Genomic DNA, 14,350 nt, shown 5'->3' with positions numbered 1-14,350 from the left:
ACGAAACATCAAAGCTCTTCTTGTGAAGTTTTAAAATGTCCTGCCTTCATTAAACGAGCCTTCCACACAAATAACATGACAAGTCATGTAATCCTCCTGACAAATCAGTAAATCGCCCTGTTGTTTGCACCTTTGTGGTTGAATCCCACTGAGATGTGTCCCTCAGAGCCAGGGCTCGCTTTATTAACCAGTTTTGCCTTAATTAGCTAGTAGGATTGTTTTACCATGATCCAAGAACAGAATAGCCCACGGGAAGACAGACGCAAACTCTGTGGAAGTGTGTATATGTGTGCAAGTGCACATATATACACACTTCCACAGACTGAGTATGCAACTGCATTTGTGTTAGTGATATAGTGCGTTTGTGCACAACTGCATAAATTGGTTGTTGCATGTGTGAAAAAGCTTCTGTCTCTGTAAGTTTCAGTGTGTTTGTATATGTGTGCTCGTGCACGTTCGTGTGCATGTGTCATCTAAGGCAGCGCAGTCTCTCTCTCTGCCTTAATTAACGTGCCTTCTTGCAAGACTTTCTCCAGAATATGAAACAATTTTACCTGATGATGCAAACGGCTGAAAATAGCGGCGGGTGAGTGCCTCGCCTCCTCACCTGACACTCTCTCTTTAAGCGAGTGCGTTAATGTATGCCTGCTCTACACTTGTAGTTTTCTATCTGTGTATTTTAGTGGCACTGCGATAGCCAAAAGGCTTATTTTGCTGCAGGAAATGTATGTGTGTGTAAGCAAAATCCTTTGTACTGTGTGTGATGAAAAAGAGCAGGCTGTATAACAGCTTGCAATGATGTTCTTGCTACACAAGTGTTCGCTTACACATCCATGCATGTACACACACACTTTTGCACAGAAGCCTCAGTTCAGACCAGGGAAAACCTTAAAAAGGAGGCAAAGAGACAAAACACAGAGAAAAGACACAGAGGAATGAAAAATATACAAAATTCAAGCAATGGACTCTTGACCAGCTAAAAAGACAATAATAATAATGAACACTATATATGCATGGAGTTCATGTTTATTCCTGTAAGAGAAATTTCACTCAAACCGGGTTCATATTAAAATACACTCATAGTAAAAACACATAATAAAAGAAACAATAAAAACACCCTATATTCAATAAAAGCACACAACAAATTACCCAGCAACCTCCATATGGACAAACAGAAGTCAATAAGACCAGAGAGGGACTGTGTAGCTCGATGCAGTGCAATAAAAATGCCAGCTCATGGCCAGGTCACAGTGAAAGGAACTAAAAAATTGATCCCCCTCTCTGTCCTTCTGTTGCAGTGTGGTGCGTTCGTTTCTCCCAAGAGCCCGCGGACCAGTCGGTGGTGCTGGGAGAACGGGTGGTGCTGTCCTGTGTCGTCTTCAACTACAGCGGCATCGTCCAGTGGACCAAGGACGGCCTGGCACTCGGCATTGGAGAGGGTCTTCGAGGTAAAAAAAAATGCAGCTTCACCCAACTGCAGAGATCAAAGTGAAGTGAAGAAGGGGAATAACTCAGCTACGGTTTTGGTTCAGTTTGGAGTGTAAGAACCCTGACAAAAGCTATTATGGTTGAAAAGTGTAGGGGTTTTTTAACATTAAGGGAATGAACACTGTACCATGCGAGAGAGAGTTAAGAGTGTGTGAGTGACAATCTGGGCAAAAAGGAGTCCTGTATATCATGCTGAATTAGAGAAAATCCCTCACACTGCTGACAAAAGCAGACGCACATTCACATTTACATTTTAAGCCGACACGCACATCCAGAATGACTTACTATGAGTGCAACAGTAGAATATACTTCATTTTAAAGATGAGGAAACATCACAAGCAGCGAAAAGTGAGAGTCAAAGGGTCAAAGCCACAACAGACACCCAGTTTTTTTTTTTCTGTATACGTGGAATAATGAGACGAAACTCACTGCCAATGAAGAGAGGCAGATGGTTGTAGATTTCCGGAGGAAGGGTCATAACAACCATCTGCCTCTCTTCATTGGCAGTGAGGCGGTGGAGAGGGTGAGTAGTTTTAAATTCTTGGGGGTAACTGTGACCGAGGACCTGTCCTGGGGCAACCATATCACCTCAGTTGCACGGAAGGCCCAACAGCGCCTCTACTACCTGAGGAGACTGCGGAGCGCACACATTCCCAGATCTCTGATGTTGAACTTCTACAACTGTGCCATCAGCAGTGTTCTGACGTATGGATTTCTAGTGTGGTTCCCCAGCTGCACCAAGGCCGATCAGCAAGCACTCCAGCGGGTGGTGAAAGAAGCTGGCAGAATTATTGGAACAAGTCTGCCAGAGATTAGTAATATCTTCCCCACACGCTGTCTGAGGAGGGTGCATAGTATCCTGCGGGACCAACATCACCCTGCGCGCCACCTTTTCCACCTGCTGCCCTCAGGGAGAAGGTACAGGTCTATACAGGCCAGAACATCCAGATTGGCCAACAGCCTGTGGCTGTGAGGCTTCTGAACTCTCTGCCCCCCTCTCATGGACAATAACCATATCCAACTCTTTAATAGCACTGAACTGGTCTGCATTGGTGCATCATATCTTTATTCTCTTTCCCCCTCCTGCCCCCCCCCCCCTCTTTCTTAAATAGATAACTATCATATCTGACATCATATCTCACAGTACAATAATAATATTGTATGGGTTGCATTGTTGTACTTTGTCATGTTTCTCAGGTCTTTGTCTGAATTTCTTATGAACATTACTTGTCATGTTCTCATGTTGTTGCTAAGGATTGTTTTATTGCACTGGAGTCACACTGGGTTAAATATTTACACTTGGGTTTTAAGGGGTATTTATTATTTTCTTTATTATTGTATTTATGGGTTGTACGGAAGCTCCAAACGCAATTTCATTGTTCTCTGACAATGACAATAAATACTTATCATTTGCAAATGCAAAATCAAAGAATGAGAGGCCAGGAGAAGAATAAGAAAAGCAAAAAATGTCATTCTCAGCTAACCTCATCTTGATTTTCTTCAAAATATGCAAACAAGCTTTTGACCACTGTGGCTTACTGAATGCTCGCATTGCTTATGAATAAGGCTGCTTATAGACCTCTGTCCAGGATAACTTTCAGGTAAAATAAAAGGGAAGAAAATGAGCTGATAGGCTCACTGAAACAGAATTAAGAATGCGCAGCATATCAAGTATTCAGATTTAACATCCATATAACACATTAATCAGGTAACTACCATAATCTTTTCACCTTCATCGGCTGTGCATTATTGATTTATACAAATGAAAGTGTTGGAAAGAAAGAGAACTATACAATTATACATAATATACAAACATATAAATAAAAATGCAAATAAGATGATTACTTTTACAAATGTGTATTTTTGAGAAGTATAGAAAACAAACAGCATGTAGAAAAAAGAAACTGGATCTCCTCCATACCTGCTTCATACCCTGGTGGACGGGGCTATGGCTCCCCACACTCCCTAGCAGATCGTTACATGGAGAAACCTTTGGAATACAAGCATGCTGATCCACACAGGTATGCACACAGGTGTACACACGGGTGTTCACAGACGCGGACTACACCTTTCTTGGCTGCTGCCTCAAAGCACATTGTGCGCTGTCTATCTTGCGTGCTGCACAATATCGTTTATTATTTAGTATCTACTGTTATCTACTGCTAGCTAGTTTATTGTGATGGTGCTGTTTTTATTATGTTGCTCTTTGTTGTTTGCTTTCTCTTCTGTTTTTTTTCTCCATACAGGTGATCCAGGCGTTTTGTTTGTTTGTTTGTTTGTTTTTTCCTTTCTTCCCCCCCTTCTCACCGTCTCTTCTCCCCTTTGGTTTTCTTTCTCTCCCTCTCTTTCTTTCATTCTTTCTCCCTGTCCTATCCCCCAGTCACGTCTGTCCCGTTTGTAGCAACCGAAAATAAAATAAATACATAATTATAATAAAGGTCAATCAAATGGACCAATATGGCAAGGCCATGATGATCCACTTGGTAAAATAAATCCGCTTGGCATCTTTCTTGGCCTTAAGACAACAATTCTGATGGCTAAAGATCCAAACGGGACACAAAAAAAAAAAAAAAAAAAAAAAAGAAACTGATGATTTCTAAAAAACCTCCATTCTAACTAACAGTCCATGAAAGCTCTTCTCCATCCACCCATATTCTTAACTGCTTACCCAATTCAAGTTATTGGAAATCAATTGTTTATTGTTTAAGGCTGCAGTTATACATCCCTACAAACCAATTGGTAACTGGCTTGAAATCACTAGCTACTCGTGAAAAATGATTTTTCCCTGGTCATTTGCTAGCAGTTACGGTGAAATTGATTGCTAAAATCCCCAGTCCCCAAACTACAGACCGGTCAGAGACTCCTTGGTAAACACAGGCAGCTTCGGAAAAACGTGTATTCCCAATCAGCTGGTCGTTGTGGAAAGTTGTTTTGCTGTCGATGGAGAAACATACCTGATAAACACGTGTTCGGTGCTGCACAAAAATCCTTGTTGCTTTTGCCGCTATAGCAGATTGCTGTGATCACAGATAGTTTTTATGGAAAACGCTGACTGTGAAACCTCGCCAACTGCTCACTTAGCCATAATGAAATTGCGAACGGTGTCTTCAAGGTAAAGTTGCGCCTACTGAAATGCGTTAGCTTCAGCAGTAAGACAACTTTCAAGTGTCAAAAATTAAGAAATACCTTTGACACTTTCATAAGTTTAAAAAAAATATTCTGTGATTATGATTTTTGAGTTTCTCAAACTCACATGTTATGTTAAATGAATAGACTTTTGGGAGTATTGCAAATATACCCTTGCAGTGTAAAATATAAGGTCTAAGCAGTCTGTAGTATTACTGATCTCTACTAGTTAGCCTGGAAGATGTACCAGACTGTGCCAGCAGGTCTAAAGTGCTGTAGCTATGGTGATTGTGTATCCAAAATTTAAATGCAGGACGAGTGAAGGAGTCTGTGGAGAAGGACTTTCAGCTGATCCAGGGAAGTTCTGACAAACCTTCACACTACTCAGCAAAAGGAAAGCAAGTCTTAGCCCAGGCTATGCTTAGCAGTAATCCACGCTGAGGATATTGTTTTACTGTGGAAAGAGCACTTTCAGAAACTCTCGAATCCCACTAACACATCCTCTGTGGAGGAGGCAAAACTTCAGAGGTAGTGAAGGAGCTCTTAAATTCTCCACAAGAGTCTGAAAGCTCCGGACTTTGTTAAACCGTCTAGGCGAAGATGCATTTTCATGTCGCGTGGAGCTCGGGGACAGCGTCTGTACAACAGGATACCAGAATAAGGAAGTCTGCTATAATTTGTAAGGTAACTGCTCAGCATCCCTGGCTAAGCTCATATATGGTGCTCAAAGGGAGGTTCTGATTGGCTGTTGAACTCTGGACTAAGGATTAATCCTGCTTCACTCCTGCCATACCACATTAGACTAACTCTTCATGCTGGAAAAGTTACTGAGGTGTGATGGAAAAATTGTTCTTACAGTTTACATGTGTTTTATACATGTGTCAACTGAAGTATCAAGGGATCAGTATTTCACAAAAATGGTACCAGAGCACTTTGGTGGAAAGGGGGTTGAACTGGAAGGTGAAGCTTTCTATTAACCAGTCAGTCTTCTCACCTAGGGTCAAGTTTTGGGTAGTGACTGAAAGAATAAAGGCTGCTGAGGTTCTTAGATGCAATGTGAAATATTTTAAAATACCGAGGGGTCTCTGAGAGGACTTGGTTCTCCTTTGCGAAGGGATCAAGTTGAGCCGGTCCCGGGATTTTAATACCATTCTAGCAACTTGGACTGGATGCTTTCACAGCTGATTTTCCATCTGGTATGTGACCCTGTGATACAAAGGGTAGACCCAAGACAGATGATACAACTCATCTGACCTGTGGACACATCCGAATCCTTCATTAGGGGTTGAAAAATGTTTTTAAGGAGAGAAACATTAGAATTTACCTGCTAAGCCTACAACCACCTTGATCCAACTCTGCATAATCCACAGAATAAGGATAGATGGAAGAAAAACTAACTACACAGCTTTCATTCATTCTGCCTTTCAAGCTATTTTAAACAATTTATTGATAAATAGTTAGGAAAGCTTTTATTTATACATGAAAATGTTGCTTTTTTTTTTTTTTGCTGTAATGTGCAATTTCATCTTCTCACAAAATGTAAGAGAAAAACTTCTGTATTAGCACTTACAAATATCACATTAGCACTCACAGACTTTCAGCTCTAAACCACCCATCACATTTCTCATAACACTGTAAATTCATCCACAAAGAACGCTACATGCTGTATAGCACGCAAAAAACACCACATACCCATCCACCCACACAGACACGCACACACCGCCCACACACACTGACACAAAACACACACATACACACAGTCACACAAGTGATAATCTCACATGTAATGCGAATCTTGTGTTCAACTCAATTTAATTCACAGGTTCAGTAAAGGTCTGCACTTCTCTCTCGCCTCCTCTCGCTCTCTCTTTCTCCCTTACACTGCCTTTATTTCCTGCTCCTTCATCTTTAAAACTACAGCTTCACCATCACTTGCTGGCTTCCCAGATCCCCTCTATTGCTTTTTATTTCTTCACTCTCCTCTCTGTCGGTCCCATCCCCGTCCCTTCCTCCTCCCGCTGTCATTTTGTTGTTGGTAATGCTCTCTTTGTCCTTGTAGCCTTTTACAGCGTGGACCTGCTGACAAACACATTTGATAAACATGTTGTCCTCTTTGTCTCTTTTCCTGCTTCTCAACCATCTATCATCGCCTTCTGTCCATCTTTTATGCTTAGTCGTCGGCTGCCATTCTTCCCGCCGTGACATACGGTCACTCAGCCTTTTGCTCATCTCATAACCTGAACTTGAAGCCATGTCATGAAGTCTGCAAGTTGCAAACACTTGCACCAACAAATATTATTAATTCATTGGTGATCCATTAAGGTGCAGATGTTGGCTGTATGATGTATAAGTGGTTGTTATTATGCGCCCTGTATGATTACATACAGCTGTGGATGACAGTGTAGGCGTACAGATTGTGCAGTGCAATTCTCACCTGCAGTTAGCTCACCCACACATACGCAGGAGATCTGCGTTCATTCACAGACCAAAACAGCTCCTAGACATCACCTGGCTGCGCCTGTAAAATGTCAGATAAATAAAATTTAAATCCAGTTAATATATGATCAGTGTACAGCCACCTACATGTGTGGATCATGTTTACGTAAATACCCAAAACACACATGCATCTTCTCACTACCTGCAGGCATAAGTGGTGGCAGTTTATTGTTCATCCTCAACCTCCTCCTCCTCTCCTCCTCCTCCTTCTTCTCCTTCTCCCCAGGGTGCTTTCACCTCTGTGGTTGCTATGCTGCGAGGTGCTGGAGTGGATGATGTAATCTCCACTAATACTTTTGTCCCCCTCCACCCAACCTCCTTCTTCCTCCTTGCACCCCAACTGCCTGCCTGCTTGCCTGCCTTTGCCATCTGAATCCATGATGTCATGTTAGGATTGGGCACGGAGGATCAATGAGTGCCCCCTAGTGGGATGTCACGCTCAATTATGTCTTTGTCTGCGAGTTGAGGGTTCAAAGAGAGAAAAAGAGGGTGCTGTAATTGGAACAGCTCAGTCCGTAATTCTGCAGGAATTGATGTGGCGTTATTGAATATGTGGCCACGTTTGATCAGTGTTAGTACAAAAACCATTTAGCTGTTTATCGCTAACTGTGTTACTATACTGCCGTTATGCGTGAGTCCTCATGCATTCATTACCCCCCTTGTGTTGTTTGTGTAGAGGGCATATCATATCATTGTGATCTCCAGATGCTGTGGTTAATGAAAAAAGGTCTTCAATAAATCATGTTATCTGTGTATTATGATAAAAAGCTTTGACACCATAAATATGTGTCGCCTTGCTCTCTGTTCTCTGCCTGTGATGGATGTAAAACAATCGGGGTTCAGCATTTATCCATTTCAAAAGAGCTTTTACATTTGCTTTATCCTGTGAACAAATCAGGTCCGAGTCCTCTGTTGCACAGTTACACAAAGGACAGAAATAATATTAAAAACTGAATGAGAGAAGATGGAGAAGATGGAGAAGAGGTTTTTGGGTTTTCGTTTCTGGTCTTTATATAAAAGGCATGACAAGTACCTCAAGGAACTACAGATTAAATGGTTAATTCACCAATATTACAGAGAAACTGTGTTTTTTGTGACATATGTTCTGTTACAGACACACACAGAGTTTTAATTTATAGTCATAAAGTTTAAGCTTTTGACTGCAACCCCCAGACAAAACAGAGGTGAATGACATTTGTCTACAATCTACAAAACATCACCTAAAAAATTCAAGAGTGACATCTCTTTTCAGAAAATAAGAGACTAGATAGAAAGGCCTACTTTCTATCTAGGAATATTACTGAATTCAGATGAATGTCTTTTTATTATCAGTTACTTGTAGCACAGACTAAACTTTTTTAGGAATTTCAGATTTTGGATAGCTTAACAACAACTTTTAACATACAATTTCACAAGAAAGGGTAAATGTGACAAATACCAGCTTGTTTTCTTCTAAGTGACGTGGAAACAAAATATTTCACAACAGGAAATCATCACAGAGTATTTCTAAACAATATATACTTTCCTCCTCAGAAACAGCAGATACAGATCATTCAGTGAATCCAGTATTGTTGTGATGACTCATGTCTGTAATTGAAGCATTTAATGTCTCTTCCTGCACTCCAACAATCATTTCAGAACAATCAGTCTTCCCTTGAAGTTGGCTCACTATGTATGAAAAAGTATGTGACTGTAATAAAAACAGACTGAAGTAAATGAGTCACAGTGTGAATTATATGCTCTCTAACTGAAAGTTTGCTTGGTTTGTTCAACAGCGTGGCCCAGGTATCGTATCCTGCGTTCTCTCGACATCGGCCAGTACAACTTGGAGATCTCCAACGCCGAGCTTTCTGATGACTCTCTCTATGAGTGTCAGGCCACAGAGGCCGCCTTGCGCTCCAGGAGGGCTAAGCTCAATGTACTCAGTAAGTACCCTGCTGCTACTGATACAGGGGTCTTCTCCTGATGCATTTTTCTGATTTTCCTCTAACTAGTTAAGTAATTATGCATTGAATCCTCTCAGTAAATCTTTGGGTTTCCTTTTTGCTTTCATTAAAACAACCTTGTCATAAGTTAATATAAATCTCCCACATCCTTAACATTTAAGTGGAAATTGCAGAAATTGTTCTTTCTACAAAGCCTCTGTGCCAGCTTGCTTTTGTTATAATCCCAAATGTGCTGTTTGAGACTCTGTAGCTTTAAAAACAACTGAGCTGCCACTACCCAAACCCTTTCAGGAAGATGTCTGACAAAAAAAAAAAATCTCATTTCAGCTTGCACTAATACACAAAATATTGCATGAAAACAAATTAACCAACACATAGGTCTCACCTATTAGCTTCAAAATGTCCCTGCACTGTGCTGGTTTTATAAACGCACAACAATTCAAACTAAGAAAGACTTTTGCAGCTGTATATGCAACTTGCAGGTTAGGCAACCAGCATTTCTATTTTTTGCCTACCAAGATTTAGAAGGTTTGGTAAATGATAAAGTAAATAATTAGGAAAATAGGTGTTACTTACAATCACATAGTGCTGCCAATCTGATTGATAACCTGGGACATCTTAACCTTTGCCAAATACTTCACCCAATGTGTATATATTTTCTCTGACTCTGAGTGCTGTTAGTCCATTTAGATAGTTTTGGGGTAAATTGCCCATTTTTACAGATATTGGCTATAAAGAAGTTGCTTTCCCTTAAATATAACCAAGCAAGGCAACAAACCAGTTAGAAGTTTTATGCAGGTCTAATTTTATTCTACCAAACTACATCCAATAACCATACGTCTGTGCAGAAGGTAGTGTGCATCTACTCGTGATGAGAAACTCATTCTAGTGACAGTGTGACAGGGTGTAAACATTAAAGACGACCTCCTTTAGCTGAGCTAGCTAGCTGCATCCTACCTTTGGTGGGCGGATGCAGACAGAGGTAAGAAAATAGCTCCTATGAAATAGCTCACAACAAAATTGTGGATTTTTTATGAGTAACTGGGTCATGCTTTCTGGAGAGAGACATCGCTGCTGATTTTTAGTTTGTTTGCTTGTTTTTGGCACTTGGGTGAAGCTAGTATCTCCAGAACTGGGCAACTCAAACCTTAAAAAAGCAGTAGATTAAACAGGAGAGGAAATGCATGAGGAAAATATGTACATTTAGTTGAGGGTGAACAACTCCTTTAAACGGTTAGCTTAACCAAGAAGCTAATTGTGTTAAATAGGACATTAATACCTAAAAAAGAAACACATGAAAATCATGCCTCTAGTCTTTTGATATGTATGAAAGTTTTTTTTTTACAGTATTATGTGTTTTTATGGTTTACTATATGTATATGTAAAGTTTTTTTCTTTATTTATGTGTTCACACTTACATAAATGTGTCATTTTAAAATATGAATTTGCATATCACCCCTTCAGTCCCCCCTGAGGACCCAGTGGTCGAGGGATCCCCTGAGCTCTTGCTGATGGCTGGTACTTCACACAACCTGACCTGTGTGACTCGTGGGGCCAAGCCTGCGGCACACATCCAGTGGACCAAGAATGGCCTTCCTGTGGAGGGGGCCTACCACTCCACGGTGACTCATACACACCCATGCACACATGCAGATAATAGCAGCCACACGTGTGTGTGTGTGTGTTTTTCCAAGGGGAGTTTGTAAAGCTCACATAATGATGATTTTGATGATCATGAGTTCACTTGTCGCTGTAAGACTATGTAATACAAACTGTAGAACAATGCAATCTTTGTAATATAATCCACTCTGTCTGTTTATTTGTTTTTATGCTTTTTTTTTTTTTTGCTGGAGGCTTGTTATGACGGGTAAATACAGTATGCACACCTCGGGCCAGGCGGCTTCCCAGAAGTCCTCCAGTCAAGAAATAGTGTGCCGATCATTAGTATTTCACACAAAGCGCTCCTTACTGTTTAGTCAACAATACACTCACCATATTTATTAAGAAATGATTAATGGTTACAGATTTTAACCTACAAATCAACAGACAGAAACTTTCAATGGGCTTTTTTGGCTATAGTAGCAGAAATAAAGGTGCAGAAACATTACTGAAATGTCTTTGCTCAATCAAACTAAACTGTCTGTTTCCCCTCACACTGAGAAAGCCACAGTTACACCAAAGTTCTTACATTTTGAAATGAAAATTAAACCATGAAACTCACTAAAAGAGGACACGACAAACTTTCAGTCCTAAATTTCCTGCTCTTTGTCAGCTGTAGAGAGACATCAAAACGTGCAGTGTTAACACAGCCTGCTGATGTTGCTGCTGAGCAGATGAAATTGTTAATGTGTAAAAAAACAACTAATACTAGAACAAACAAACTAAGAGCACATCGCATTTCCCTCTTTGGGCTGCTATGCATTGCTTCATTCATCCATAGTGAGTCTTAGAAAATATCACAGACTCTATTTTTATGTGTTTTAACAATTCAGTTGATGCACTAAAGCGAGTTTGCAGGGGCAGCTAATTAAAATTAGTGGTTAAGTAGATGTACTTGTGGTATTTCATCATTTTTGTATTAGAAAAAAAAATACTGTCGCACTTGCACACCTACTCAACACATGTGTTTAATTACACTCTTACTTCAGTAGACTTTATATTGCGAGTGTCAGCCATGCCTTCTACCCGGAAGCAGAGCACATGCTTTCCAGACATCTCTTGCATTCCTCGCTTTACAGTCGTGACACAACTTAAAAGACACAAAGACCCAAGACATGTTTTATTAACCCACTGCCAGAGATTTTCTTTTGTACACACATACAGGCAGGAAATGTATTTGGTGACACCTTGCACACAGTCGCAGTGTTACATTTCTTCTGTGTTCAGATTCCTCGCCATCCCGCATATTCTCCTGTACACATGAAAGCAGGTCTGCAAGTGCACGCACGCATAGACACTCGCTCGCATATGCACACTTGCGCTTTTATATGCACAGAGATGCAGCAGCAAACACTGACTCACGCACTCAAACACAGATGTTTTTACATCTCATCACAGCCAGCTTTATGCCCCCCACACATGCTCATACATATTACATGCTGCTCTTATATTACCCTGTTACTGACCACGCATTTAAACTACATTGAAAGCTGTACACAGTTTCTTGACAGATTTTGTGGCTGCGTTTTAAAAAATGCCACCTCCTCATTCCAAGAAAGCTGGATTTTATGTTCATGTTTGCCAGAAGAAGATTTATGGCGTCTCTTTTATGACTGCCACTAAGGACTGTTTACATTATTGATTCATCTATCAATTCTTTTCTCCTACATCTTTCTTTTCCTTCTTAACTTCACATACTTCATATTTTTTTTTCTATTTTTGTCCATGGATTTCTATTTATGTTCAATTATTTCTCATTTCTCATGGCTCCATTAGTAACTCACCAGTGTCTCTTTCCTTCCCCCACCTGACTTTCTACCTTTATTTCTCCTTTTTTCATCCTTCCTCTCCTCTGTGTATCTTTTCTTTGATCTTACTCTGTGGGCTCTTCTCCCTAAATTCCTCTTATCCCGTCGTCTCCCCTGCTAATGCTTGCCCTGTCTCTGCCTTTTTCTTTGTCAAACAGGAAGTGCTGCCAGACAGGAAAAGGGTTACGACCAGGAGCTACCTGCCCATCACACCAGTCGACACAGACAGTGGCAGCAATTTCACCTGTGTGGCCAGCAATCCAGCTGTACCTATGGGGAAACGAACCACCCTAACCCTCAATGTTCACCGTATGTTACTCTTCCTGTCTGCAAGACTTTAAACACACATAGATGCTCTGGTGATGAAGCAGAGAGTATTTTTTGCAGACAGACTGCGAAATCAGTAAATATTTTTAATTAGCTGTGCCAGCACTCACCAACTTGAAGTAATTACCAGCAAAAAATAATATACATGTCAGTAATGTTCAATACATTCTCAAATCTGGATGTCTTCCAAATTGATTTAGCTTGATTTGTGTTGTTTTAGCACATATTTGGAGGCCCGAAGCAGTTCAGGAATCTACTGTACTTTATCACCCGGTGAGCCAGAAAGTTTTTATGGTGATGAACTTAGGAGTTATTGTCAAGAAGGAAAAAGTAGCTTTAATAACTGTTTTACTTAAGATATAGGATCAGTGCAGAAGTCTATAGGTAACCAAAGTTTCTCCTTGAACGACGTTATATGAATCAAAGTCCCATATCCACAGATGAATAAAATCAAACACCTAGACATGCAGCCTGCCTTTCACAAACATTTGTGAAGGAATGGATTGTTCTAAAGAGCTCACTGAGATTAAGTGTAGCACTGTAATAGGATGCCACTGTTCGTCCTAAATATTCCAAAATCAGCAGTGAGATGAGTTATTCCAAAGCATTTAGAAACTATAGAAACTCAGACACATTCCCAAAACTCTGCTGACTTAATAACTGCAGGTTTCCAAACCTCCTCTGGCATTCATGCAACATCAGCACAAAAACTGTGCACCATGCGCTTCACAGCATAGATTTCCAAGGCTGTAATATGTAGGTGGCCCAGTACTTTTGTTCATATAGTATGCAGTCATTATATTATTCACACTCATGATCTCTATATAAAAGATAAAGGCACCGCTGTGAGTTCTGATTTGCAGAGTCCAGTGTTTTTAAGCTTTAGCTTTTTAAGCATTTTCTCCATCAGCATTTTAGAAATTTCAAGCAGAGGGCAGATCTGGGAAACTTGCTCTTTCAGTAGCTGCTTGTCTTTCACATGCTAGGCCCACCCTAAGTCATAATCTGCTTTATTGTTCTTCTGGATATTAATGGGGACTGTAATATATAAAATGAGCGCACTTTTATATTCACTAAGGACCGAAACTTTCAAATGAGAACAAAAAACTCATCAGAACGTGCTCACTGAGGTCTCAGAATAAGGGAACCCAGAGTTTTCTTTACTACCAGAGTTCCTTTTGCAACCATAGGAGGTGTCCCTCGTTGAACATTTAAAAGAATGAAGGTTGAAGGTACTTCTGGATTGCCATCTGCTATATGCATATTTTATAAATACAATTTATGTTCACATTATTGTTAAGTTCATTTAGAATATATATCAAACGTGTATCTCTCCCTGTGTAGACCCTCCCACCGTGACCCTGTCCATCGAGCCTCGCTCTGTCCTTGAGGGAGAGAGGGTTACCTTTACCTGCCAGGCCACTGCCAACCCTCCTATCATGGGCTACAGGTCTGGATGTTTTTTTTAAAATATGTGTTTACAGGTTTTTGTGCACTTCA

General features: G+C 40.5%; 1 protein-coding gene and 1 long non-coding RNA gene across 3 annotated transcripts in view; one reads left to right on the top strand and one right to left on the bottom strand.

Moving 5' to 3' along the window:
- The window catches only part of kirrel1b (kirre like nephrin family adhesion molecule 1b), an 84,424-nt gene that overhangs the window by 48,090 nt on the left and 21,984 nt on the right, over positions 1–14,350 (top strand). For both annotated transcript variants that reach the window (XM_084911525.1, XM_084911526.1), the window contains exons 2-6: positions 1,299–1,448; positions 8,886–9,035; positions 10,521–10,678; positions 12,682–12,832; positions 14,195–14,300. In XM_084911525.1, the coding sequence (XP_084767651.1) occupies positions 1,299–1,448; positions 8,886–9,035; positions 10,521–10,678; positions 12,682–12,832; positions 14,195–14,300 (715 nt within the window). The remainder of the gene's footprint in view (positions 1–1,298; positions 1,449–8,885; positions 9,036–10,520; positions 10,679–12,681; positions 12,833–14,194; positions 14,301–14,350) is intronic.
- LOC146368034 (uncharacterized) lies at positions 1,400–7,336 on the bottom strand. The gene is made up of 3 exons (XR_014797529.1): positions 7,253–7,336; positions 7,049–7,132; positions 1,400–1,474 (listed from the first exon to the last, which is right to left on the bottom strand). It is a non-coding gene; the product is annotated as an uncharacterized LOC146368034 (long non-coding RNA).

This window comes from Perissodus microlepis, chromosome 18, assembly GCF_051167445.1.
Source record: "Perissodus microlepis isolate ML-2025 ecotype Zambia chromosome 18, ASM5116744v1, whole genome shotgun sequence".
Taxonomy (NCBI): Eukaryota; Metazoa; Chordata; class Actinopteri; order Cichliformes; family Cichlidae; genus Perissodus; species Perissodus microlepis.
Note: the sequence above shows the minus strand (reverse complement) of the source record. Positions and strands in the feature narration are given on the sequence as shown.